Source organism: Fusarium redolens, assembly GCF_020744475.1.
Source record: "Fusarium redolens strain MPI-CAGE-AT-0023 chromosome Unknown BKA55scaffold_2, whole genome shotgun sequence".
In the NCBI taxonomy this organism is placed as follows: Eukaryota; Fungi; Ascomycota; class Sordariomycetes; order Hypocreales; family Nectriaceae; genus Fusarium; species Fusarium redolens.
Window position 1 is genome coordinate 2,721,093 of NW_025763665.1, and position 27,538 is coordinate 2,748,630.

Sequence of the window (27,538 nt, forward strand, 5' to 3'; positions counted from 1 at the left end):
AAGAAGACTCCAGAGGTTAACTGAATCAGAAGATGGTTCTATCGTCATGATCAATCGTGATCACCTTCTTTAGTAGACCCGCACGTATTTCCATGTCTAGAAGAATTACATCACAGTAAACTCCACGACTAAGTAGCCATGACTAAGCAATTGGCCGAGTCAGTCAGTCACTGTTGATGATGGTTGATGATCTATCTTGAATCAACCAACTAAACCTACTGTCGATCATTAATCATTCTTCTTATTTGATTGTTTCACAAACAAGATGGCATCGTCACCAAAGTACATCAGCGGAGATGCTGCCGCTGTTAGCGAGTTCGTCGACAAATTCGACGTGAGTCATTTACTGTATACAATTCGAGCATCAACTGACACTCATGAATAGGTCTTCCTGCTTGATTGCGATGGTAGATAACCATAATTTGTAGCTGAACAAGAAACTGACTCATTCAGGTGTTCTATGGTCTGGCGATCATGTGTATGAGGGAGTCCCCGAGACCATTCAATATCTGAGATCAAAGGGTCAGCATACTATCCTCACGATCCGAAACGAGGCTCACATCGGCACAGGAAAGAGAACCGTTTTCGTGACAAATAACTCAACAAAGTCTCGTGATGAATACCTCAAGAAACTCACCAATCTTGGTATCCCCAGTGACAAGGATGATGTATTCGGTTCAAGCTACTCTGCTGCGATCTACATCTCACGCATTTTGAAGCTACCTGAGAACAAGCGCAAGGTCTTCATTATTGGAGAGGCTGGAATCGAGCACGAGCTTGATTCTGAGGGTGTTCCTCACATTGGAGGCACAGATGAGGCGTTCCGGCGAGATATCACAAATGACGACTTCAAGGGTATCGCTGATGGCTCACTTCTCGACCCCGAGGTCGGAGTAGTTCTCTGCGGTCTTGATTACCACGTGAACTACCTCAAGTATGCCCACGCCATGCACTACATCAAGCGGGGAGCTATTTTCCTTGCTACCAATGTTGATTCAACATTGCCGATGCACCACGACTTCTTCCTTGGAGCTGGGTCTTGTCACATCCCTGTTGTTCATGCGACAGGAAAGCAGCCGTTGGCTCTCGGCAAGCCCAGCCAAGCTATGATGGACGCTGTTGAGGGCAAGTTCCAACTTGACCGCGCCCGAACTTGTATGGTTGGTGACCGACTGAATACTGATATCAAGTTTGGTATCGAGGGTCGACTGGGTGGAACACTACATGTTCTGACTGGCGTAAACAAGAAGGAGGATTGGGAGAAGGCCGATGCCATTGCTGTGCCCTCTCATTACGCTGACAAGTTCAGCGATCTTAGACTGGCAGAGAAGCAATAGACCATAGACCATAATATAGATTATAGACTAGCTATGCAACTGATTCCTCTAAGTATATAGACTATGGTGAAATTGGATACTGCCTTCATGCTGACCAAAGCAAAGCACTTAGTGCCCTTGATGAACCACATTCACAAACTTAAGCTTGCTTCTTGCTCTCCATCTTCTTCGCAATGTCGCTGGTCCGAATGACCTTTGACCCAGGAGTCTTGTAGGGGGTGAAAGATTTGGGCAAAAACATGCCAACCTGTTCCTGGTACTTAGGATACTCAGTATACTTGCCAGCTGTGATGAGCTCAGTGAGCCAAGTCGAACCCTGAAAGAGAAGGATCAAGGCAGCAGCGCCGGTAAAAGTGTAGCTATACATGTTCTTGGTTGCGAAGCAACTCCACTGGTATAGCACAAACCAAATCATTTGCTCCGCAGCAAAGTTGGGATGTCTGCTGTAAGCCCAGAGACCAGAAGTGTTGAAGCCACGGTCAAGGTCGGCTTGGGAGTACTTGAAATTCTTGGGGACCTTGGCCTCGGCCTGGTACTGATGCTTGGCCGCGTAGTAGTCTATACAATGGTTAGCCCACTAAACATCAAAGCACATGGAATACTCACCCCACTGCTGACCATCGCTAACCCACTCGCTGTAGACCAGCCCGACCATGATGAGAGCAAAGACAATATCGGCAGTGGTCACATCCTGCTCAAACTTGGTAGAGCACAGAATGGCATACGCAGGAACGCATGAGAAGCTGAAGAGCAGAACGCTCTGGTAGAAAGAGATGAAGGTGACGTTAAAGAGGAACCAGACAAATCGGGGCACATATTGCTGGAGAATGGCCCTGCATGATATGAGCTGATTGAATAAATATGAGTGGACAATCAACTTACCATCGATAATCTTCAGATCCTTTATTGTAACCACCCTTACGCCAGTAATTATATGTCAGGCGGCACTGTTACACAGCATTAGCGATAACTGAACGAATGAGATGTAAGGTCACATACACTCCAAAGGGTTGTAGCAGCAGCAATAAGGTCAACTCGTGAAGAAGGAACACCAGCAAGACGCGCCCAGACTGAGAGATGGACGACGTATAAGTTTGGGAGAATCGACCACATTCGATCAACTTGAGAGTAGTTTCTGTTGATCTCGGAGACAACGAGGAATACAAAGCCAAGGGCAATAGAGATCGCAAAGCCCGAAATGAGAGGGTTTGTATCAACATAAATCTGCCTCAGCCCATGAGGACTGGCAATGTTGTCAAGAATCTGTCGAGGAAGAGCATAGAGCTGCGGAATGTAGGGTTCGACTGTTTTGGCGTACTCGCCGCAGTCCTCAATGGACTTGACAAATGGGAGAGACATGATTCTTGATCTTGATGAGACAATGATTGACCTCAGATTTTGCGTCTTTGATATGCAGCACAGGTGGTTTAATACCCACGTATAGTGATGTCCAGCTTCAATAGCGTCATAGATGTCATTCGAAGTGGAAACCACTTTAGACCATGGAAGGACACTTCTGTTGCCTGGTTCCCGCCTTGTCTGCGGGACCACTAAGCTTTTAGGGGACACTCCCCTAGATTAAGCCGATTCAGCCGCTGTGGCTAGTGGTGGTCCTCCTGTGTAGCCACTGAAGAGGCTTAATCCGGGAGAACTTAATTTTCAATGTCAACCCTTGGCCTTGCCTCAAGTTTCCCTCCTCACCGTGAATATCGGAAATGAGCTTCAGAGCGTTCGGGTAAATATTGAGGCTACAGGTGATTCTGCAAACAGTTTATCATGGCAACTGGCAAACAATTCCAATAACTGAAGTTTTATTGTTGAGAGATTATGGCAGCAAAGCATTTTTGCTGCAAACGCGCCTAGTTGACCGTGTTTGTTATGCACATCGTGCTTGCCTCGACACAAAACTTCGTCTGCACTCCCAGCCTGAGGCAACTCTCCACTCGCTTTATGTGCCTTAATCACTACGACGGTTGGAAACATTGCATCAGAGCTATAAAACAGTCACAAAGACTTACACTCTTTCAAAATGAGAGTCCTTTGTGTGGCTGAGAAGCCCTCTATATCCAAAGCCGTGGCTACACATCTTTCTGGAGGCCGTATCGAAACGGTAGAGACCACTCCGGCTCACATCAAAAACATCTTGCTAACTCGCCTTTATAGCATAATACAAGAAACAAGTACATCAAGAACTACTCATTCGATTTCGACTTTGGTCGTCAATTAGGCAATTGTTCTGTTACTATGACATGCGTCACTGGACACTTAACCAACGTCGACTTTACTCCAGCTCACAAAAACTGGTATCAACCGCCTCCAGAGTCATTATTCACCGCCCCTATTGTCACGAGTGTCAGCGAAGTAAGAGTTCCCATCCTGATCCGGTAACAATAAATATTAATCTTTCAAAGGACAAGAAGACAATAGCTCAGAATTTAGAATCGCAAGCGAGATATGCCCAAGCTCTAGTAATCTGGACAGATTGTGATCGTGAAGGAGAACACATCGGCAATGAAATCGTCGAAGCCGCTCGAAAGGGAAAACCTGGTATCCAGGTTTTACGAGCAAGGTTCAGCAATGTCGAGCGAGCGTACGTTTTTATGTCCCCTTCTTGAACGAAGTAACTACTAACAATAACAGTCATGTTATCTCAGCAGCCAAGAACCTTGCAACTTTGGATGAGAGGCAGGTCCATGCTGTGTCTGCAAGAATCGAGCTGGATCTTCGTATTGGATATGCATTCACCCGTTTTCTCACAAACAACTTACGGCCTCTTGGAGGACCTATGGAGAAACTGACTCTGAGTTATGGTTTGTGCCCTGATCTTCACCTTCTTTACTTCTTGCTGATTGTTCAGGGTCTTGCCAGTTCCCAACCCTTGGATTCGTCGTGGACCGTTACTTTCGTGTGAAGAACTTCGTCCCTGAGCCGTTCTGGAGCATAAAGCTGATGCACAGCCGAGACGGTAAAAAGGTCGATTTCTTCTGGCTGCGGAACAGGTTGTTCGATCGAATGTCCACAGTCATTCTGTATGAGAGATGTCTCGCAGCCAAAACAGCAACGGTGATAAAAGTTCAGCAGAAACCCACTCGAAAGTTCAAGCCATTACCTCTGACAACCGTTGAATTACAAAAGGCTGCGACAAGGTTACTCCAGATGAGCGGACAGCAGGCCATGACCATTGCTGAAGGTCTATATAACAAGGGGTTTATTAGTTACCCCCGAACGGAAACAGACCGGTTTGATAAAGGGATGAATCTCCGTGCTCTAGTTGAGAAGCAAACCAGCGATCAGAGATGGGGCTCATTTGCGCAGAACCTTGCCAGTGGTGCTTTCAAACAGCCAAGAGAGGGGAGACACGACGATAAGGCACATCCTCCTATTCACCCCATTACATATGCCTCGCCTTCCGTCTTGAGTCGCGACGAGGCTCGTTTATATGAATACGTTGCACGCAGATTTCTTGCCTGCTGCTCAGATGATGCCCACGGTATGGCAACTGACGTTGAGCTTGAATTTGGAGAGGAGCGTTTCAATGCCCATGGAGTCATTGTGCTAGAGAGGAACTACCTTGACGTATTCATTTATGAAAAATGGAACAACACAGTGGAACTTCCGAAGTTCACAGAAGGCGAGCGCTTTCAGCCAACGGAGGCTATGATGACAGAAGGGAAGACCACAGCGCCTGGTTACCTGACTGAAGCCGATTTGATCGCTCTCATGGATGCCAATGGGATCGGCACAGATGCTACCATGGCTGAGCACATCCAGAAGATCCAGGACAGGGAATACGTCGCTACAATCAGCCGATCAGGTCAAGCATCGGCAGATGATGAGGATGCGGACACAAGTACGTCCACAAGAGGTCGTGGACGTGGACGTGGTGGTCGAGGCGCCAGACGTGGACGCGGTGGTTCATCATCCTCAGGCGGCCGAGGCGGCTTGAAAGTCTTTGTCCCTACACAGCTTGGAGTGGCTCTAATCCTGGGATTCGATCGAATGAACTTCGAAACCAGCCTTGGTAAACCATTTCTCCGGAAGGAGATGGAAATCAAGATGAAGGCTATCTGCGAGGGTCGTACGAACAAGGAAGTCGTCCTACGGGAAAGCCTCGCTCAGTACAAACAAGTATTCGAACAGTCCCAACAGAAACTGGGAGTTCTACGAACGGTATGTCCCTTATGCTACAGAAACTCGGTTCATTGTACCACTGACCCTGATCAATCAGGCATGCCGCGAGTTTGTCTTTGCTTCGTGAGATTCGGGCCCTCGATATTCAGGGCATGGAAACCCTTAGTCGATACCACACTCACAATTTAGAACTCGGGCAATCTTTGAAGATATCTGGGGTTGAGCAGCCAACCCTGGAAGTTGACGACATTACGAGCTTACCTCCACCCCCATTGTCTCATTTGTGGGTCGCTAGACTTGTGAAGTTGTGAGATTCGAATCCGACTTGGAGCCTATCAGCCGGTGGATCATGCACACGTACGATCTGAATGATGTGATTTGGGTATCGTCAAAGATGGCCTCGAAACATGGCGGCGGCATATACATCAAACCACCCCTCATTGGAGATGTACATGGCGGCGACGGGGTTGGCTCAGCTGCAGCTGTAACCATGTCCCAAAGAGTCACAGTGGTGTAAGCATGGCAGTGACGAGTCTGCTAAACTCGGTAATAGACAGGCGAGACAGGGAAGCATTGTGCGTCAACCACCTGGTTGGGAACGAATGGACGAGGTCACTCAAGGTGGAGGTCTTCGGAGCGGGATAGAACGGGATCGCCAACGGCACAGGAGCCACCGGCCCCCGCACGACGCGATATCGTAGCCTCGGGCTTCAAGAGCGCGGGGCAACGGGATTGATGGATTGAGTCCGCATCCCTTCCGTTCTTCCCTATCGATGCGCGGGGAAGAGGCTTTTTTATGAGGTGCCCACGGCGCAGCATTGTCCAACGTGGGGTTTTTTCAATGGATGACGGGTCACACTGGCGCCCAAGTATGAATTTCCTTGGTTTGATGAAACATCAAGAGGGGAGGCTTTGTCGCCATGATCCATCGGCTGGTCGGTGCCTCCACCATGCGAAGTAGACTTGCTGTTGGACGACGATACCAGCATCTAGAAAGGTGACAAACTTGAGCCGGTAATACTGACGGCATCGTGAGTCCAATCATAGAGAAGGACCTTGGCAACGTGACAGTAATACATCAAGGATGGCTTCCTTAGATGATGTATTAGTACTCGAATTCCAGTACATCTGACACAACGAATTACCTTGATTTACAAATGGAGAAAGTACGCGAATGCATCTATGTACGAACTTGGACACAGCCATCGACAACAATACGAAGGCTCCGAGAATGGCTGTGATTACGTGGGATTGGCTAAGGAACAACTTGCGAAGGCAGACAGAGTGGGATAGGGCTTTGAAGTGAATACCTGAGTACTTCGGTCAAGCCGGTAAACACGATGGTGGTGTCGTATCTTTGGAATTGATTATTAGGGTTATTCACCACAAATAACGCCAGTACAGGCGCCCGCGCGGTCACAAGGGAGACGAGTCTTGATATGAAGCGATTACACAAATGACCAAGCCAGAGCAAGGACCGTATGAGCAATATCTCAAAAACGGTACCACGGGAACAGTCACAGGTGTGCCCACGCCTTGGATGGGGTTTTAGGAACACGCCCCCATCGCGATACTCACGGGATGCCACAGCTGGAACACGGGTGGCTTTGGGTTCGCCGGGAGCGTGCCTCTCTCATGCTTCTAGCCCTACACACTTACGAACACAGAGTTTGGATCACGCAGGTACGTGTCAAATTAGGCACACAATAATATTCCAGAATTTCAAGTTTGATGCCCTGTCTCAGTCCTCCTTTTCAAAGCACCAAGGGCTCACTAACAACAACCGGACGAAATTAGGGCATGATGATGGAAATTGGTCCATTGCTGATGACTTGATGTTCCCAGTAAAGGAGGGACCCCTTACCCCTGTCGATGAATGCTAACGAGGCCCGCTGATTCCGAGGAAAGGGCCAAAGACACTTATACAGAGAGTGAGGTTGGACACAAAAGACTTACATGCCTTTATTGCAGAACTATACTATAGGGTGCCTGCATTATTCTTGCATGAGCTGGATGGGTGCAGGTGTTTTCTACGATCAGCATTGCTTCCATGGGTGTCCCTGTGATGCATGTCATGACGACCACGTTTCCACAAGCAAGAATAGAAGGCAATGACGCCGATGACTTTTTCCTTCAGTTGAGTCACCATTTCGATGAATCAACCGCACATTCGAGTCGATCCCACTAAGTCGCGTCGACGGCGATGGAGGGATGGAATGTTGGCGACTATAATCTGGTGGCTGATGTTGAATCGCGAACAGCCACAACCTTGAACCACTGACTAACATCAATAAACTCCAACAACCTTACCCCAATCTCCTGGGCCCCGTGGCCTAAGGTGTTGGCCAAAAGGGAGTCTCTTACACGCTAAGACTGACACCGGCTCAGTAATAGAGCTGCGACTAATTAATAAATCCCCAGACTCTGCGAAAATTGGAGACAGTAGCATAACTTGACATGACAGATAGAGAGAGAAGCGAGCCCCATCCTGCCGAGAGACCAGAGCCAGCCGTCGCAAACACGGGGTGCATGCCTGGGCCCTGCTTCAAGCTGGAAAAGCAGTATGACGATCGATGCCGGTACCGCTTAGTTAGACGCGCTGCCTCGGAACCTTGAGAAGAAATGCCAAATGCCCGACTCCCTCCGTCTCAAGTCTCCAGTAACCTTTCAACATGTCGCACATGATGATATATAATGGTGGAGTGAATTATGCCCTCGTCTCCGTGGGCCGTAAAGCCCCGAGGTCCGGAACTAGAGCAGGGCGCCGGAGCCGGGCCCGTCACGACTGTGACTGTATTGTTTTGTATTGTCCTTGTTGCTTTTCTTTCAGGATGAGATTTCAACTTTGTCATCCGGAAGCTGAGCCGACATTTGATGGTGTGCCATGCCCTCCTAAACATCCTTACAGAACCCACGAGACTGGAAAAAGGGAGTCAATAGCGAAAAAGCGCGAGCCATATCGTGGGCTCAGCGCTGAACCAAGCTGGAGCTCACTAGGGCATGAAACGGGCAATTTATTTCGTTTGGCTGGGCCGGATCGCTTCCCCGTTTGCGCTGTGGCCCGGATCCTCTCGTTTCCCTAGACTACCAGATGCTTGGGAATTAGAAGCAAATGAAAAACAGAAAAAAACAATTTCACATGGACCAGAGAGTGCCACTTTTGGCAGGGAATGAAGAAAAGAAGCGTGATAGAATCACAGAGAAAGGGGAAACTTTGTTGGGTTCCAGGCTTCTTCTATGGCTTTGGGTTGCATGTCTCAACCTACAGCAAGTGCAAGTTTGGCTAGCAAATGGATGATTGATTGTGATTGAGTGACTTATCTATCCTCCCAATCAACCTTATCATCCAACGCTGAGGCACACGCCCCTAAAAATAAAGGCACCTCCAACAAGCCAAACATGGGGGGCAGACGAATGGATTCAAGGTTTTAACCCGTTTGGGGGCTGTGGCCTGCGATTGCGCTGTGATTTGTCGGTATAGGGTGGTGTGCTTCTAGCACGTACAGTGCCACTAAAATTGGCACCCACCAACCCCGAATGAACTGGGTGCTTGTTTTGAGGTGAGAATTGCCTTCCAACAGGCAGAGACAGGGCACATTGACCTCGCGATAGGTGCTGAATGCACCCAAGTGAAGTGTAAGTGCAGGTGCAAGTGCAAGCGCAATGTCCAAGTACGTACCTACCTCACACTCGCTGGGCAGGACAGGCTCAGGCAGTCAATCAGTCAGTCAGTCAGTCACACACTCATATACATAACCTACTTATCTCCCTCCCCTTCCCTGGATGTTCTTTCATCAAACACAACAACACTACCAGAAGAACCACAAGATTCGTACAAGAGTCTCTTGTCACAGTCCAGATCATCGCGCCAGCTCTGCCCAACATAGCCATATACCAGCCATTCAGCAACAAAGTCTTGCAAGCTCTCCTTACGCCAGGCTTCTGAATAGGTACGTACCTTCACCTTAGTCTGACGCAGTGCACCGACCGCGGTGACTCGAGAGCGAGCCGGGATCCATTTCTCATGACCGCAACTCTTTACCGCTCCCATAGGGCAGCACCTCGTTCTCGTTCTCTTCACAGAGATCGCGTCGCAAATTTTATCTCTTTCTCAAGATCAAAATCGCTGACCAAAGTCTCCCATTTCCAGACTTGCTCGTTCGGAAGCGCATACAATCAAGACCGAAACTCGGTAAACATGGCTACCATGGCAGCGGCTGCTCGTGATATCTCCCAGGCCTCCTTGAGCCGAGACAACTTAACTGCTGTAGCGGCTCGGAGTGTCCCTGCGACTGTGACACGATCTCAACAACCCCTTCCTACTCCCCCCAACTCCATCTCTCCCAACCTGCCGCCTCATGGCCTCAAGGCGCAGCTCCAGAAGGCCAAGCTTGAGCCTATTGACTCAGACCTGGACCTTCACGAGCCTTCGGATCGACGATGTTCGATCTCGCCTGGCCTCGAGGCCTCGGGTGCCATCACCGGCTCTCTCCTCGCTAAATATCACCTGCCAGAGATCCTGCTCAACCATGGTCCCTTGGCTATCAGACACATCATGGGGTACCTGACCACTTCGGTCCCCGGATTCTCTGGAATCCCCCCAACAAAGGCGCGGAGACTAGTCGTGGGAGCTTTGGAGGGTCGGGGAGGAGAAGGAGGCGGACTGGATGGAGAGGTGGAATTTGAAAAGGTGGGATGGGGCCGATGGGATGCTCGTAAGCGAGGACAGCCTTCGCGACACCGACAAGGAACTCCTCCTTCATCCTACGGCGCGGGCATCCCCATCAGCAAGAACGGCGGTAGGGGTCAGGACCGACCCAGACTCAGCACTGCGTCAAGCAACGGAGATTCGGTTCAGTATTCTCATGATGATAACGACATTTACATGATGGAGCATGAGGCCGACAAGATGTCCATGGATGGATCTGGATCCGCTTCGTGCTCCGAGGCTCCGGATGATGATGTCGTTATGAACGATGACCCTGAGGATGCGACGGATGACGAGGATTGGGCTACCATGGGGGCTGCTGCTCTTCGAGCCGAGTCTTACCCCAACCAGGCGGCGGCTCAGACGGACCATGGTTTCCGATCCTCTTCTGCATATGCACCAGGTGCACTTCGTTCGTTCTCTGCCAGCTCCGGCATGGCTCGTACACCTCAAACACTCAACATCGACTTCTCGGCGTTGGCGGGCACCTCTGACGCACAGGAGCGGGAGGCCGTCGAGGCCCTCCTGCAGCTCGGTTCTGTATAATACCTCTCTGCATGCACGGCGTTTTTTGGGCTTTCGGGATTTCTGAAAGCGATCGAATGGGGCCGGGGCTGGTTGGCTTAAGGAGAGGCCGTGTCGGCCCACACCTATGACCGAGGCGGCGACCTCTGGATCATCATTATTATCACGATGACACGGTTCTCTTAACGTTTTTCTTCGGGCTATTCTCTTTCTTAATATGGGCTCGGTTTTCGGCGTCTTGGTACTCGGCGGCATGTGTCTACAAAGACAGATGAATCATCGTCGGCTGTGGAAGGTCAGCAAACGGGCAATGTTCCAATGACTGGGTGTCTCCCGAAACTTTTCGGTGCCCAGAGCAGGAATGTTATATATCCGGGTCTTATTTCTTATTATTGAGGGGACACAAGTTGTCGAGGCATTGCTTCCGTCACTTGATATTCCTGTCGCTCCATGGGGGCTGTTCGATTCTAGCCCCAAGGCGCATACTTATGCCGGGAGCTTTAGCTTCTGTGCGACACGACAACACCCTTGACGGGAAGGGCTGGTCTCCGATGTTGAGTCGTCTCCTTGGGGTATTTGTTTTACAATACCCGGTCACCCAAGTTTTGGCTTTGCATGATTACCAGATCCTACCACTTCAACACCATGTGGAGGATTATGACGACGATTATTTTATACCATTTGTGGGCAGTTGCAGCCAGTTTTTGGGCCTCGTTTTGCAACTTTGTCGGATCTTTGTTTAATCAACTTTTATGGGCATTTGATGTGGGGAACGCATCATCGTCAACAGATAGAGGAGGAAAGGGACAAAAAGGGACATCCTGAATGGACCCTTGAACACAACATATAGGGATATGATATCATGGCTGGAACCAGTTGGGCTCGAACGCTACACGCTCGCCCTCGCGTCTTTTGTTTGCCGAGGGCACAAAGACTGAAAAAAGGAGTAAAATCATATTGGAGCGAGGGATTAGATAGCTTCCTGGTCGTTAGTATCTAAAGCCTCTTGAGCTTACCAATGGAAGTTCTGATCTTTCCTTTGCACATGGAGTATCTATAGCATTGTACGTGTGAATGTTGAATTTGATGTTATGAAGACGAGGAGGTTGGTCGGTGAAAACCGATGGGGAGTATGGCGTCAATCTGTAAATTGGTTGGGAAATTGAACTGTGGTGTTGAGAAAGTGAAGGCACAAAGCATGTGATGATACCATCATAGAATAGCGAGCTCAGAGTTTATAGATAAGAAACTCGTGTTCAGCCAATGTGTCTATCAATGATGTTCCCATGTTGGAAAGGTTAAAGGAAACTATAATGAAAGAGTTTTTTGGCGGAGAGAAGTGAAGTCATTCGATCGATGGAGACAGTGATAATATGCAGTCACGTGAATGGTCATGTTTTTGAGGAATATTTCGTAATCGCAGATACTGGTAGTGTAACCGTCTTTTTGTGAGTGGCGTGTTGATTAAACCACTGGTGAAGGCTTGAATATGCTATGAGCTATATTGTTGAACTCATCTTTGATTTACTTCCTGTGACATGAACAAGGAGAAATGTTTCGTATGATGGAAGTTATTTCGTGTAAGTGGTGTTGATTCCTAAATCCGTGTTATGTGGATTTGTAGAGTAGAACGCTGGTCCTTTATTCTCAAACCATGGTGATGATGGAACCAAATAATACTGAAACCCATGAGAGATATTTCTGTAGAAACAAACCAACTATCAATATGCCGTCGCTATTTGACGAGACCGAGGTTCACCACAATATATTGTAGTTGCCTACCCTACACATATTTTCCATCTTCATCACGATTAAACAATTCGTTCTGGAGGCCTCTTTCTTCCATCGCTATGTATGGTATGCACTTATTCGGCGCCTAGAGTTGAAAGATTATGAGACAGTACGGTTCTCGAATTCAGTGAAATCAATATCAGCCTATTGCACCCAACAACACCAACACTGCTCACCAGTCGGACTCTTTCCCTCAGTCACAAAGCAGTACCATCACGCCAAGGAAACAACAAGCGTTAATAGCCGGTAATAGCGAAATAGACGATCTTCTTATTCTATCCTGCCGCTGGCATCTTGGCTTTGACATGCGATGAGGTGATTATCAAAGCACTTCTGATCTTGGCTACAAAGCTTGAGCAGGCTTATGTTCACAAGACAAGAACGAGAAGACCTCGGACATTTCTTGGCCTGCACTGCCACCGTTTGTCGTCATCACCAAGACCTTGGCATCAACAGGAGTGGGATGCTGAAGTTCTGGGCATTCCCTGGGCGTTCCCTTGGCTTTTGCTTGGCCTGATAGTGGTGCTTGGTCTGGGGTAATAGTTCGGGGAGGAGGAAAGGGTTCCTGCAGAGGAAGGAGGAGAATATATCTTCAGTGCGGGATTTGTTGAATAATTGTTGATGTAATCTTGATACTCGGTGGAGAGGACTGTAAGAGCGCTTAGAGGATTAACTGATATTGACTTCACTGGATGACGATGAAAGAACGGCAAAACCTGTAAGTCTACGTACGAGGCTGCATCATATTTCTCTGGGCATTTCACGGACGTATCTTCATCTCCGATTCCCCATTGCGGCAACGATGGTTTCAGATCCTCGGCGTTCTTATTTCCCTCGGCGAGCTTACAGGAACAGGTTATTCCAACGGCAAATGTCCAGGATACTTTTGAGCGTTATCAACTCCATTGTTTATGTTACTATACTGTGCTGCAACTGGACAGATTAAGAGATCTCGGAAGTTTTGAGAAGTGATATCTTGTTAAAGATGCATGTCAATACGGAGAATGAATATGAGGAAGCATTGACTATGCGACCCGACCCGCAAACCGGTCAGATGCTCAGATAAAAAACGTGATAACACGTTGTTCTGTCTAATGAATCGGAGTTGATTTTGAACAGTCTTACACTGTAGCCACCATGCAGAGAACATTCCCTCCTTATTCTTAACCGAAGCATCATATCAAAGTTTAGTGCGATCGACTTAATCTGAGCCCAGACAGGCAGGCAGTAAACGGCAGTGAAAAGAAGCATAATCACATTCTAGCAAGGGGAAAACGTGTGCTTGGCTCTACATTTCTTGGCGTGCCTACATGAAAGAGGAGAAAGGGAAAAAACCACCAAGACGACTTGTCTTGGCAAGGAGACGCCAAGGGAGTCTTGGCAGTCTGGGGCCAAGCTTGACAAGAAATGGAGAATATTGTCTTGGCTAAATGTCTCGGCGAAGAAAATAAGGATAAACAAGAGTGATGGAGAGGCGCTGGGCCTGGGCAGATGGGCGGAAAGCTTGGTTGTGTGGGAGTCTGGCTTGGCTGATGACATGAGGTTACCTAGGAACTGTACTGGGTGAGAGAAGGGTTCACTGAGTCAGTTCAGTTATTGATCAAGTTATGTGTTTGTTGGGTATGATTTGAGCGCCTCCCTCCTTATTGTTAATATCATAAAATTGCGTGCTTTGTCTGGTGCTTTTGACTCATCTATCGGAAGACGTCAATCTCCCACTATCCGATACATAACCTGGGAATAACAGAGATTGAACCTACGACTCTTCCGGCAGAGTTTGTCAATTTTAGTTGATATTAACGTTAGGCTACGGGGGATAACAGTTCCCCGATAGACCCGGAACTCTCCATTTATAATTTTTACTGGCTCACTCAATCACTGCCTCTCCCCTGCTTAACTCCGCATGCAGCACATTTCATTCGTACAACATTTGTCTCTTCTCCTTTGGATTTGGCCCCCGCCGAAGACTCCCTGAGGTGAAGAGCACAAGGTGAGAGAGAGTAAAAGGGTGTCAGGTCAGGGCCGAACTCCCAATGGCTCAGGTGACGGAACGACAAAACACTTGACGCAGTAGGTGGCCAGCTTTGTGTGAGGCCAATATGGACAAGACCAATAGAACGACGCACATGAGGGGCAGTGCCCAGAATGCCAAGCCTTGGCGCTCTTGGCATCCTCAATCTGCCATCAAACTAAGTGTAGCTCAGGCCAAGAGTTACTCCCCACCATGAGCATATGGGTATGGCTGGTCATGTACCCATCACCTGTCGGTACATCCGTTCTTGCCAAGACTTTTGCCAAGAGCCGCCAAGAATCCCGCCGTCTTCATTCTCTTGCCCAAGAGTTTTGGGTGAATGTAAAGGGAGCTCACTCCCCCCGTTTACTCATTTATCAAGGACGAACTCTCTTTTGAACATCTCACTCATCTGTAATCATCTGTCTCTATCAATCAATTTTTAACTTGTTTCTTTAGACAAGTTTCGATTGATTCTACCCTGAGAGACACCCATCGTACCCTCGTTGAACTAAGCAAGACCCTCTACACTCTGACTAGTCTTGGTCAGTTATACAGCATCGCCACTGAGCGGGCTTGATCAGATATCCCATTATTCAATTCTCTTCTATTCCCGTCATGTCTCCTCCAGCTCCAGAGCAGAAGCCTCAGCTTCAACAACAACAGTCCCAGCAGCAGGGCTCATCATCAGGAGATTCATCTTCTGGCAGTGCCAATGACTCAAAGTCTGTGACGCCTGCACCTAGCGCCGCATCTAATACATCCCAGAGCAGCACTGCTCCCTCAACATCAAGCGACGATAACCTTATCTGCCGATGGAATGCTTGCAACCAAAAGTTCCCCGCTCCCGAGGCTCTCTACGTAAGATATTGAAACATCATTAAAGAGCAACAAAAATTGACCTCTTACAGGAGCATATTTGTGAGCGCCATGTTGGCCGCAAGAGCACAAACAACCTCAACTTGACTTGCCAGTGGAACTCTTGCCGAACTACTACGGTCAAGCGAGACCACATCACCTCGCACATCCGTGTTCATGTTCCTCTCAAGCCTCACAAGTGTGAGTTCTGCGGCAAGTCTTTCAAGCGTCCTCAGGACTTGAAGAAGCATGTCAAGGTAAGGATCATAACCACAACCCATTTCTAAGAATACATCAAGCTCACACAAACCAGACCCATGCCGATGACTCTGTACTCGTTCGCCCATCCCAGGATCCTCAAGGTGGACTCAACTACAGGCCACAGCCTCCCAAGGGTATGTCTCATCTCGACTCTAGTCCACGGCTGTGGTCCTCCGGTTTTCCTTCTCTCGAGGCTAATCCGCCTCCAGGCCCCTCTAGCTATTATGATCACACTGGTCAGATGCGAACTAACGCAGCTGCCTTTGCTCATCAGGCAGGCCATCCTAATGGCGGTTACTATGCTCCCCAGCCCTCTACCAACTATGGCCTCTACTTCAATCAGCCTCCTATCAACAATGCTCGCACCGAGCACCTTGGATACAGCGCTGCTCCTGGCGGTTATGACCGAAAGCGCACCTACGACATGGTTGACGACTTCTTCGGAAGCGCCAAGCGTCGACAGATCGATCCCTCGTCTTATGCCCAGATTGGCCGTTCCTTGATGCCCCTTCATGGCAACCTCTCCGTTCCCAACGGTCCTATGACTGCTACCGAGCAGTACATGCCTCAGCCCGCTCCCGCTCCGGTCCACGCTGGTCCTACTCCTAGCCAGAACCCCTTGGCTCAGCAATACTACCTGCCCATGCCCAGCGCGCGAACTCAGAAGGATCTCATCCACATCGACACCATTCTTGGCCAGATGCAAGACACCATCTACGAGAATGCTAACCATGCTACTGCCGGTGTCCACATTCACCACGCTGAGAACGGCTTCAACGGTTACCGCAACACTCCTTCGCCTCCTACCTCTCACAGGTCTCCTACCGGCATGCATGTCGGAGCTGACGGCTACCAGCCTGTGTCTGCCGCTAGCATGGCCTCGCCTCTGACGGCCATCTCATCTACCGGCACTCCTGCTGTTACACCGCCCTCCAGCTCCATGTCATACACATCTGGTCACTCACCAAGCCCATCATCCTCTGCCATGTCTCCTCAGTCCCGCCACGGCTCGACTGCCTCAGTCATGTACCCCACTCTCCCCACAAGCCTCCCTGCTGTGAGCCAGGGCTTCGGCCACTCTGCCACAACCACTCTTGGCCCTAGCTTTGATGGCAGTGAGCGTCGCCGCTACTCCGGTGGTATGCTCCAGCGAGCTCGTGCTGGTCCTCTTCCCCTGCCTCATGAGGACACCAGTGGTGCTTCCACTCCCAAGGCTAGCGAGTCTGCTCTGTCTGTCGGCTCTCCCTCCTCAGAGTCTGACGTCAGTGACGCTACCCGTGAGCGTGAGGAGCAATATGACCGCTGGCTCGAGAACATGCGAGTCATTGAGACTCTTCGTGAGTATGTCCGTGGACGTCTGGAGCGCAAGGAGTTCGTGGACGAGAACGAGTCGCCACGATCTAGCCACTCTGACGCTATGGATGTTGACCCCAAGAGCCCTCAAGCTCCTCCCAGAGAATTGGGTACCCCCCGTGAGGGATCCTCTCTTTACCCTATCCTTCGCATGCCTGGCTCTTAGGTCAGTCCTTGAGTCAGCTGCTGGTTTGGCTGTACGTGTACTATTATCGTCTATCTTTTTCCCTGCATCAAAGCAATGCGGAATGTTATGTTCACGTGGTCTCAATGTTGATATGAAGTTTGAAGCTTTTGGTTCTGGGACGCTCTGAGTTGAGCTTTCCAAAATAGCGGCTGGGAAGGGCCTACTGTTTAGTTGGTGGAATATAAGGACAGATGCAATGCAATGAACCTGAAGTCCGGGTTTCTTTTTCATTTTCTTCTTTTGTCAGCTACTGCTTGGCACTCTTGTGGTCAATCAATGATGGATTATGAATGATATAGGCAAAAAGGTGGCTCGGTTTTGAGATGAGATAGCTGGGATTCTGAATTATCGAGTACTATCAACAAGAACAATATCAAAAAGTGCCAAACAATCTCCCAAGACCATTCTGACCTTCTCATACATCATAGCTGATGTCATTGTCTGATTGTATACGAGACACACGTTACTCAATACGAAGCATCGTGATGATCTCCGAATATGATCGACAAGCTACATATAGATAGATTACGCACAGAGTACCTAATGCAAGGACACATGCACTCCACGATCAAGTAGGAACAATGTAGAACAAATATTCTTAGGAACAATGTAGAACAAATATTCTCCGATAAATCGCCTCCATTCCGGCGAAAAAGTCGATCACTGTAGTGAGCCCCGTGCTGACCCCGAGGCGAAGCAGCGATCTCTGTCGCGAATATATAGCCAAGGATGGCCATGCGCTGTCGATCACTATGAGGCTGTGAGAGGACAAACGTCACTCTGCAAAATTTGTGATTAAGTAGAGCTAGTTTACGATAAATGGACGTATTCTTGTTTGCGCGTGGTGTTTGTTGTTTCATGGATATAACGTGGTTATGATGCATGATAGTGTTTGTTGCATGCGGATGAGTTGGAACGATATTGGTCTTGCATTTAGCATGGATAGTATTTAGCATATAAATAAGTCATTTAGCATATATATAAAGTGATTAGTATGCGAAGTGTGTTGCATCTAAGGATTCGCAACATTTAGCATATAAGATAGTATTTAGCATGTAAGACAAAGTAGACCCTTTCAGTTCAAGCCAACGCAACTTATACCTTTATTCACCGATCAAACAGCTTTTCAAAGTTAAATCTACATACCGACTCCAAAAACAGCCTAAATGGGCACGTTTGTCCCGCTTTGACTTTGTCAAGCGAGGCTTCAAAGCCAGCCCAGGTCCTGAAACACCTCGGGAAATGAATGACGGCACTTGCATGCACAGAATAGAAAACACACCAAGAGGAAGAATTGGACCATGAAAGTTAGGATACACCGGAGCGTCTCATGTAGATGAAGTCATGCCCGAAAAGAGTCTTGGTCGACGTAACGAAATGCGTGCTCTAGTTTCTCGTAAGTTCCCTAGGTCTTACAGGATGATGGTAGGATTTGGCGTATACTCCTCTTTTAATCTGGGTTGAGGCTGATTCTGTTGGTGAAGGATTCGGGAGGATTAGAAGGTTAATTGTGACTGTCACACATACATACATAAGTTATATGCAAAATAACGGTAAATGGCAGTAAACGGATCCTTAACTGATCTTTGACCAGGGAAAAGAAGAAGAAGGGAAGGACGGGACGGTTTCATCAGCCGGTGGCGCTTACCCATTTTTTGTTTGTTCTGTCTGATCTGGTCCGTTCTGTTGCTGTTAAAGTATATTTTAAGGAGCCCTTGTTCCTCGTGTAATTCACTTCAATGGTACTTATTTATGCCTCGTGTCCTGCCTTGTCCTCCTGTTCTGTACCTCTATTCTCTGTTCCTCTCTTCCAAGCGATTCACGAACAAGCACTGTTGTTCACTAATAACCTCAACCTATATCCTCTTCCTCTTACTTGCAACTCCTCTGCCAAATCTATCTACTCATATCAACACTAAGAATAACTCAACATGCGTTTCTTCGCCGTCGCAGCTCTCCTAAGCGTCGCCCTCGCTGCGCCAGCCTACGACAAAACCGACGGCACATGCTGCTGCTGCGATATCTCCAAGCCCGCCACAGTCTGTAAGAAAGACGTCAAACCCGAAGACTGCTTCTGCGCCGCCGTCGTGTGTCCTGCCGGTGCCCCTACCATCTGGGCCACCTCTACTACTACTCCTGCAACTACCACCACGGCCGCTCCCGTTAAGCGCGAGGAAAAGACACCTGCCCCTGCTGGACCTCCTTGTTGCTGCTGCGATCCGTCAAAGAATGCCATCGTCTGTACCGTGCGTGCCGAGGGAGAGGACAACTCGTGCATTTGTCCTATGGTGATGTGTCCCGCTGATGCATCGACCTTGACTGTTTATTCGACTCCCAAGGAGACGGGCAAATAAGGAATAAACCCGAAAAGATGTTGCTCTTCACTTGAAGTTGTTAACTTGCTGTTCAACTCTTCGCTTCTTGATGTATATCCCTAGGGTCTCGGTTTTGATTTCAGTTGGCATAGCAAAGCGTGGGGGAGCACCAGAATGGATCAAGTATGACTGTCCTAAGAGAGTCCTGCAAGACAACTGAACATTATCAATCAATAGCATGCTTGTTTGTCTCCAGATGAAAGAGGTCTCAGCTCGTGATGTCGTCCGGTGCTCCCGGAGTAGTGCTGTAAAGAAATACTGACAACTCTCCTTGGCTCAGGCACTGAACAAAAGATAGTTAAACTTGGAGAACTATCCTATTCCATTAGCTCAATGTTTTCTGACTTAAAAGCCGTTCAACTCAACGTCAAGGGGTAGTGTAAGCCAGCGAGACGGTCGGCCAATCAGAAGCGCTACACACCCAGACATTCGATGTAAGAGGTAATCAAAGGAAAGCGCATCTACAGGATTACAATCCGATTAAATGCCTTGCCAACCTCCCTTCTGTCGGTCTCTCAGCCAGGCTCTCAAATATCACCAAAAATTATTCATGGGTCACTATAGATACTCAAAATTGTTAGGATAAGAAATTATACACTATCGACTACAGATAGATATAGTTAGTTGCTACTCCAAAGTGCTCCGTGTCGTATCCCAAGACTCAACCCCATGGAAAATAAGAAATTGTTTTACTCTGAGTAAAAGTGTTCTGCTTCGGCCTATGTTACCCATCAACTGCCGGAGTGATCCAAGGCCTCTCCACGGGGCGCATCACTGCCACCCCTCTCCGCCTCATTTTTATCCGTTCATTAAACCCTCTGTTTCCTAGGACCTTGGACCATGGCAGCTTGTTTCTGACTGTTCAAGTCGGTTGACGGGAAAAGTGAGGGATCTATATGCAAAAGTATGATGGGGGAGGGGCGACCACTTGATGGGTAGCAATGCGAAAATTAGACCGCAGCGTAAACGGGTATATATAGTAACGGGTCATGAATAGTGCCGTTGACTCTCCGGTTGCAATGGCAAGGTCGAGCCATGGTAGGCGGGTTAGTTCGCTAATTTTTGGTGGGAAGAAAAGTCCCAAAATGAAGAATCGTATTCAAAGCTTTGTCGTGACAAGGTCGTCCAGACGGCTCTAAGATGCATCGCCGGCGACGAACGAAAGGAAAGGGAAGCGTCAAGGAGAGGCATCTCTTTATTGGAATTGAGTACGGTCCTTCTCCTTGAGGCCGCCAATTTGGTCCATGTCGATAGAGTAGAACTGGCCCTTAGCCTCCTTCTCGTAGGCGGGCAGTTGCTCCTCGTTCATGGGCTCCAGACCGACAGTCGAGTTATCACCAACGCGGACAACGAGCACACGACCGCTCTGCTGTCGGCCTTGCTCATCCTTCTCATCGGGGAAGGTGATGTGAATCTCGGGAACGTTATCGGGGGAGTAAGGGGGAGAGTTGGGGTTGGCAAGCATAGGACGGCCGTCCTGGTTGACGACGAAGACGCTGGAGCGGCCGTTATGTGTTGTCTCGATGGTGAGGCCGCGGTGGTTGGTGAATCGCTTGCTATTGCTGTCGTAGTAAGAAGGCAGACCATCCTCCTCGGACTGGATGGTTTGCTGCTTCTGACGGCGAGCGCGGCGGAAGAGGAAAAGGATGGCGACCAAAATGAGGCCGAGGAAGACAAGGCCGAGAAGGCCAAGCATGAGGTTGATCATGTTGTCGTTTGAGCCATCAGAATCGGCAGGCATATCAGATCGGGTAACGAGGTTCAAAATAGAAGGCATCGTGAATAGAGTTTGTGGTTGAATGTTACGTAGGTGCAGCAACGGATTTTGAGTTCGTAATAACGATGGGTGCTCCGAGTAGAGAGAACGAACGTAAAGCCAGCAACGTCTATTCATCATGTTAGCAAGCCATCATCTCATGGTCATGACTGAAATGACACCCGGCGAGAGCGATCGAGCCTGTCTGTGGCGGTTGTCAAGTGCATAGTCATCTGCAACGCAGCCTCCAATATTTGCAGCCAACTGCCATTCCGTATCAAGGCCGGAAGAGCCCATCTAGACTCGAAAGTAGTCTTGTGTTGGAGGATTGGCCAGTTCGAAGCCATGGCGATCCCACCAATGCAATGCATGCCATGACGTGTTGCAGAATGACAACCTAAACAGACCACTCGATAAAACAAAGGTGGCAGGTGGCAGGTGGAGGGTCAGATGGGACAGGATAACGTACGCCAGGGAGAAGATATCGCCAATAGTTCGTCTATGAATGCCTGGCGAGTACCGAAAACCGAGGTGGTTGGTGATGGGCCTAAGATAGTGGGTAGAACGAAGGGAGAGAGGGGGTTGGAAAGACCGGACGGAAATCAGCTGAAAGAGTGAAGCTGAAGATCCAAAAAGCGATTGAGAACAAGATGTACTGGGAGCGAAAAAACGATGCCGTCGACGATATTCACAAACTTGGCCCGCGAGGATTGGGTTGGGAAAGAGAAAGAAACAACCACAACAGCAGAGGGAGAGGGTTTTTGGCTCGGAGCCTGTCCTGAGCTACACTTGATCACGACAGGGGCCCCTGCCCCGGAAATGAGACTTGGGGCCAGGTGCAGTCCATGGTAGGGGCCGCTAGGCGCTCAGAGAAGCTAGACAGCTACTAGGGACCACTGTTTCTTTGGTCCTTTCAGGGGCACCGTCACTGCAATTGGCCGCTAAACCACCTGTCGTGGTGTGCTGGGCCACCTTCCTTTCCAAAGGACGTGCGGTCACCGCAGTTTGGTTGGTTAGACCATCCAATAAGAACTCTGCTAAGGCCCCGCTTCCTTTTAATTCGGCTTCTTCAACAGGAGATGTGACCTGTTGGCTCTAGGTTCATCCTCTTGTTCCCTGGTGATGCTGACCATGGCCAGCGGGCCCTTGAAATTCTTCAACTTGGCTTTTCTAGTGACTGGATATTCGCTGGGATTCGCTGTACTCGACACCCACATGTTCCCTATAACCGCCCGGTTCATTGGTCGAGGCGGTTGTGCTCCCCCTGCCAAGCCAAGTCTGGATGTTCTTTTCCTCGACGAGGGCAGACGACAACAAAAGAACCGGCTCTGACTGGTGACCTTATCGATAAAGAGAAGCAAGGAATCGAATGCCTCTTCTGCTGCTGGATTGGACTGGACTCTTTGTGCTCATCTAAACGACGCTGAAAAGAGCCTAGAATTTCACGCGAGTGTGGCAAGCGATGGATCCATCGTTTTGGACGCCAATGCAAGGTACGAACGGTTATCACATACAAAAGGGACAAGTCCAAGCCCCCAATCCTGAGCTAACCCAGTGAGTGCCACGACGCTTGCAACGATGGAGCGAGACGCCTCAACCGAATGCGCGTGATGAGTTTGTTCGAGAACAACGCATAGTCACTCTTCTTTCGTGGGTTTTCTTCAATTAATACGGGCAAATAAGCAATACAGCACACGCGTTCGTGCTTCTATTTACAGTAGGACGATCACAAAAGGCAATCGGCCGAGCTCTTCATCCATTTGCAAGCCATATCCATGTTCGGGGAAACGGCCGGGCACGCAATCGATTGTTCCTTGCATTTCGTTTCTTCTGGCCGCTTATCCACCTTCATTTTGGTAGGCCCTCTGAAGTGGCACCGGTATCTGTGCTTTTATCAGCGATACCTGATCTGATCAGGAGACATATAGCTCTCCTTTCTCCTTCTTGTGCACTTGTCATTTACCTTGAGCTTTGACTAGGTCTTGGGGTTGAGGATAGTTGCATTGGCTTTGACTTTACTTGAGTATCTTGTCAAGCTGGTAAACAGAAACATACCCTGGCTATCTGTGTCTCTCGATGTTTTCAACACACCATACCAGGTGTTTGTTTGCCAAGGGGAAACTGTCACAAAAAACGGTTGCGTGACATACTACGTATATCCCTCACGTAAAGACGTAGATTCGTTCTCGTTTATTTGCAGTCCTGCGACAAGACATTTTAGAAACACAAGTACAATCATAAGGACGCGCGGTCAATCAATCAAATAGCCTCGTTTCTTAGTCTATTAGCATGTTTACTATAGTTGTCTTAAGATTGGATTTTCCCGAATTTTCGGAGATGTAGCTCCCTCGGCTTTGTAGGGAAGCAAATATCATTTGTTTATCTCGTTTGATTAGTCACCTCACCAGTGTTATTTCTTCAACAAACATCACCAGCACAACATACAACCTGCTCCAGGATACAGAGAGTTTCATGCTATAATGCAATTGCCAGGGTCAAGTACCATGGAATCTAAATGGATAAACTCTACACCTATTCCTTTCAAGCATATCGTTGTCTAGCGATACCAAAACAGGTGTCTGTGTATCGAATGCTGGCCGCTTGGTCATGGTAACCGGAAATTTAGTCTTCAGATCTGACAACAACGCTTTGACGCATGAACACCTCAACTATGTCCGAAGCCTGTGAATATTATGTTTCTCAACAGCCTCATGCGAGAGCGATCGTTGCTGGGTCAGAAGAGTAGCATACTCCAAGCCGCTTCTATCGGGTTCATGGAATGCAATATCGAGATCCTCTAAGCACAGGGTGAAACATTTCTGCACCACAACAAACAAAGAGACTGGTCACGATTCACGATGTCGGGCCAAGAATAACACAGAATGTCTTCACTAGATTCCACATGAGCTCATCGAGCTACTAAGGTAGATAGTCTGTTAGCTGATGTTTTCGTAGTGGGGCTTTTGCCTCTTGAGGAGTTGTTAAAAGGTCTACACAATATGTGCCACAGGCGAAGCAATCATCCCAGTAGTTTTAGGCAATATTAGTGATTATACGAGGCTCTAGAGACTTACAGTCTCAGGTCGAAATCCTCATTAGCAAGTGGAGTTGGTGTGGTTTTTTAAGTCATACCCAGCCATAGAAGTTTCATTCTGAGAGCTCTGGAATACCATGACATATACACATACAAGGAGCTTTCTTGAGTCATGGAATCGAATCAACTATTAAAGTGCTGGTTTCCAGAATACGAAAATACTGAAGCCTCGTATCTGGATCTCCCCCTTGCATGAGGGGTAAAATGCCTCAGACTCTTTCTATCGACTCATATGACACCTGAATCGGACCTATGCTTACTCTTTGCTTGGTATTCGACGTGAGGCGTTTGCTCTGTTGTGTTGGAGCCGGAAAACTTAGGGGCGAGACACCAATGTTCGACCAGAACCAATGGATTTCACCAGACAACGTGATGTTGGCTTATACCTCTGGATGAGATAACGCAGGAAACACCACTACTGTCGTGGAGCTTGAATAGTCAATTACTTGCTGTTGTTGAGGGGGATATCAGCAAAATAAACCCGGCCAGACGCCGACGGGCGAGAGAGATACTCCCTTTGAACGTACTTGAACCAAAACTTATGCAAAGGGTATTTCTGCCCGATGGCTATTGCATGTAATTGCATCCGTTTTGAGATCGCATACCCTACGCACGCCCAGTTCCTTGATGAGTCTAGCGTTGCTGTTGAAACTTGAGATGACTTGTGAAGCCGCATGCTTGAGTGACACGGCCCGAGAAAAACGAGAGGGCACAATCAAGAAGGAGTTACGAATATGAACTCTCTCGTTGACCTAGAAGCCTCATCAAAGTCAAACTCCCAGAGCTTCCTCCCTGATTAGGATTTGATTATGCGGGTGATTTGCGAGCTAAGCTATATTGGGGCTAGTATAGCGGGTTGAAAGACGATCTTGGTCTAGCCCTCAGGGGCCGCCCGAGCGCCCGTCTTGGCTTTCCTTGTGAGGCTTGAAGCTATGGGATAGTAGTGTCGAAAGTTGAGGTAAATACTGACCTTTTCGTGATGATTATATGGACATCTTGTCAGCCAGTCAACGCATGAAGAGAAAAAGCCCATCGAGGAGTTTGACCGAGTAAGATATGGGACTTATTGGATGAGAAAAAGCTTCGCCATTGGACCCCTCCTTTCAACCAAAGTCTCTCAGCTCAGAGTCGCAAGTCACGATCCATCTTGATGTCACCCGCGTGCAAAACGCACAGTTCGTACGGCCGTCGGGAGATGCGAGGCCTCCTCATTGTGCCATGTAGCGAGGTAATACAGAGATATGAGAACAGCCAGCCAAACTCTGGAGCAGTTCATGTGGGTTGCAGCCCGGCCTCTGGTTCAACAATGAACAAAGGAGGCTGTCACAACGGTGAGTTGGTCGGCGGAGTGATAGATAGACTGACAGGTATCATTGCGTTGGTTATTGGAGGCAAAAAACCTGATGCCTTAGCTGTGTAATCATGGTTTGGCTTACACAGGATACACCGACTAAAGAAAAAGAATGGCGCTATGGGACTGAAGGTTGTTGGCTCAGTGGTGACAATTTCATACGCCGACAATTGGGAAGGAGATATCCAGGTTGTCAACAGGTAACAATAAAGAGCCCTTCATTTCCCCTCTTTTGGCAAACTATCTCTTTCTCCTGAATTATTAACTATCCGTACCTATCGAGGGGTTCTGAATTTCATCAACCTCCCTGATCCACCTCGAGCAATACGATCCCTCCCTGCACCAAGGAAGACCCTTGTCAACAGCCCTCATTAAGCATATCCGTCCTCCCCTCTTTCTGATACAGCAAAAGGCGGAGAGCCAGAGCCAGACACGCACATCATTCCTCTGCCCACAAGGCAAGGCAAGGCAAGACACGACAAGACAGCCAGGCAGCACAAGCAACCTCTCCCCCTCCCTCCCTTCACCAGGAGCCCTGAATAGGAGCACCAAAAGGCCAAAAGTCCTACCAGCTTTACTCTGTTTGGGGCCCGCACATTCCGACGCCGGCGTGCAACCTTACATTGATTTAGTTTGCCCTTGTTTCCTTTCACTGGTTCACGGGAGACTGCATTTCATGTAAAACCGCTCTACACCCGCTTGCTTCGAGCTGTCGCTTGCCACATCTTCTTTGTTCAAACCGACTTGAGCTCGAACACTATAGGTTCTTACCTACCTTACTGTCTAACCTTGGGCCTGAGCTTGGGTTTTCTTCAGCAGATACTGGACCAACACGTTTTTTAATACTTTAATTTACCATTTTCTTGCCAACAAATTTTGGCCTACCCCTTGTTATACGCGGGACATGCTCGCAAATATCACCAACAAAAACAATTAATCCGGGAGCGGGAGGGATCGCATTTATATCTACTCACTACCTTGTCTATATTTCTTTCGAGTTTTCTACAACAAGAACAAAATCTCTGGACCGTCTAATTTTTCTTATTAAATATTCACCTCGACGACAATACTCAGTCACCTCCGTCACATATCAATACCCATACCTACCTACGATTGCCACGCCTGTCACTTTCACGCACCAAGGACTCGTGGACCCCTACAAAGACCATCCATTGTCGCCCCTAGCCCCATTGGTCTACATAATCAACCCTCTATACCTATACCTCGCTTTCTAGGATCCTGGAACATTCCTAAACATATTCCACACAAACAATCAACAGCCTTCATACTGCCGAGGCAGAAGTACAACAACAACAAACAGTATTATATTTGAATATCTGTTACTATCCTTACATTGAGACATAATGACCAACCACCAGACTGGGTCGGTAAGTTGACTGATTTCTATTTCTATCATATCTTCAACCACCAATCTCGTTACACTTTTCTTCGTCTGCCCCCAAACATTCAGGGCCCTTGTTTTTTCTTTAAGGTGCTTGCCCCCATGGCCCACGTTCCAGGGAGTGCGACGTCAGAGATGGATGGTCGTGTGTCTCGACTTGTCCCAAATGCGTCAGATTCAAACTACGAATAGCTAGCGCACGTCGGGATTCGCTGCCGTTGGCACCTTGCACCTTGCCTTGCCTTCCATTAGGTGCCTCATAACATCTGCAACACAAAAAAATGGTCCCCCATAATCTGTCTTGTCTCGTCTCGTCTACCTTGCCATAACCTACCCCATGCATTCGATACCAAACCAACCAAGCCCTGCCCGGACAAAACACACATTCTTTTAACATC

General features: G+C 48.5%; 7 protein-coding genes across 7 annotated transcripts; 5 read left to right on the top strand and 2 right to left on the bottom strand.

The window, feature by feature from the left end:
- Positions 1 to 265: 265 nt before the first annotated feature.
- On the top strand, positions 266 to 1,337 carry BKA55DRAFT_589882 (HAD-like domain-containing protein; the record flags this gene model as incomplete). The annotated part of the gene is made up of 3 exons (XM_046195009.1): positions 266 to 334; positions 429 to 522; positions 571 to 1,337. The coding sequence occupies 3 exons, from the start codon at positions 266 to 268 to the stop codon at positions 1,335 to 1,337; spliced, it is 930 nt and encodes a 309-aa protein (XP_046055312.1).
- Positions 1,338 to 1,372: 35 nt separating this feature from the next.
- Positions 1,373 to 2,865, bottom strand: BKA55DRAFT_605535 (uncharacterized protein). Its single transcript, XM_046196586.1, has 4 exons — positions 2,337 to 2,865; positions 2,220 to 2,284; positions 1,944 to 2,170; positions 1,373 to 1,895 (listed from the first exon to the last, which is right to left on the bottom strand). The coding sequence occupies exons 1-4, from the start codon at positions 2,694 to 2,696 to the stop codon at positions 1,477 to 1,479; spliced, it is 1,071 nt and encodes a 356-aa protein (XP_046055313.1). The 5' UTR covers positions 2,697 to 2,865; the 3' UTR covers positions 1,373 to 1,476.
- Positions 2,866 to 3,366: 501 nt separating this feature from the next.
- Positions 3,367 to 5,595, top strand: BKA55DRAFT_684763 (DNA topoisomerase; the record flags this gene model as incomplete). The annotated part of the gene is made up of 6 exons (XM_046198689.1): positions 3,367 to 3,447; positions 3,501 to 3,698; positions 3,749 to 3,927; positions 3,978 to 4,147; positions 4,195 to 5,507; positions 5,566 to 5,595. The coding sequence occupies 6 exons, from the start codon at positions 3,367 to 3,369 to the stop codon at positions 5,593 to 5,595; spliced, it is 1,971 nt and encodes a 656-aa protein (XP_046055314.1).
- A 3,536-nt stretch (positions 5,596 to 9,131) lies between these two features.
- On the top strand, positions 9,132 to 10,722 carry BKA55DRAFT_589885 (putative Sin3 binding protein-domain-containing protein; the record flags this gene model as incomplete). The annotated part of the gene is made up of 3 exons (XM_046195010.1): positions 9,132 to 9,195; positions 9,328 to 9,418; positions 9,522 to 10,722. The coding sequence occupies 3 exons, from the start codon at positions 9,132 to 9,134 to the stop codon at positions 10,720 to 10,722; spliced, it is 1,356 nt and encodes a 451-aa protein (XP_046055315.1).
- Positions 10,723 to 15,121: 4,399 nt separating this feature from the next.
- BKA55DRAFT_534271 (uncharacterized protein) lies at positions 15,122 to 17,141 on the top strand (the record flags this gene model as incomplete). Its single annotated transcript, XM_046189580.1, has 3 exons — positions 15,122 to 15,364; positions 15,415 to 15,618; positions 15,675 to 17,141. The coding sequence occupies 3 exons, from the start codon at positions 15,122 to 15,124 to the stop codon at positions 17,139 to 17,141; spliced, it is 1,914 nt and encodes a 637-aa protein (XP_046055316.1).
- Positions 17,142 to 18,759: 1,618 nt separating this feature from the next.
- Positions 18,760 to 19,530, top strand: BKA55DRAFT_182802 (uncharacterized protein). Its single transcript, XM_046185047.1, has one exon. The coding sequence runs from the start codon at positions 19,094 to 19,096 to the stop codon at positions 19,514 to 19,516; it is 423 nt and encodes a 140-aa protein (XP_046055317.1). The 5' UTR covers positions 18,760 to 19,093; the 3' UTR covers positions 19,517 to 19,530.
- A 1,202-nt stretch (positions 19,531 to 20,732) lies between these two features.
- On the bottom strand, positions 20,733 to 21,314 carry BKA55DRAFT_684767 (uncharacterized protein; the record flags this gene model as incomplete). The annotated part of the gene is made up of 1 exon (XM_046198690.1): positions 20,733 to 21,314. One exon carries the CDS (start codon positions 21,312 to 21,314, stop codon positions 20,733 to 20,735), a length of 582 nt encoding a protein of 193 aa, XP_046055318.1.
- Between the last annotated feature and the right edge of the window lie 6,224 nt (positions 21,315 to 27,538).

Excerpts from the sequence above, each read along its gene's own strand:
- BKA55DRAFT_605535 (XM_046196586.1), bottom strand. The coding sequence starts at position 2,696 with ATGTCTCTCCCATTTGTCAAGTCCATTGAGGACTGCGGCGAGTACGCC. Across the intron at positions 2,285-2,336 it reads CTGCTACAACCCTTTGGAGT|TGCCGCCTGACATATAATTA; the intron begins GTATGTGACCTT and ends GCTGTGTAACAG. Across the intron at positions 1,896-1,943 it reads TAGCGATGGTCAGCAGTGGG|ACTACTACGCGGCCAAGCAT; the intron begins GTGAGTATTCCA and ends ACCATTGTATAG.
- BKA55DRAFT_182802 (XM_046185047.1), top strand. The coding sequence starts at position 19,094 with ATGCGTTTCTTCGCCGTCGCAGCTCTCCTAAGCGTCGCCCTCGCTGCG.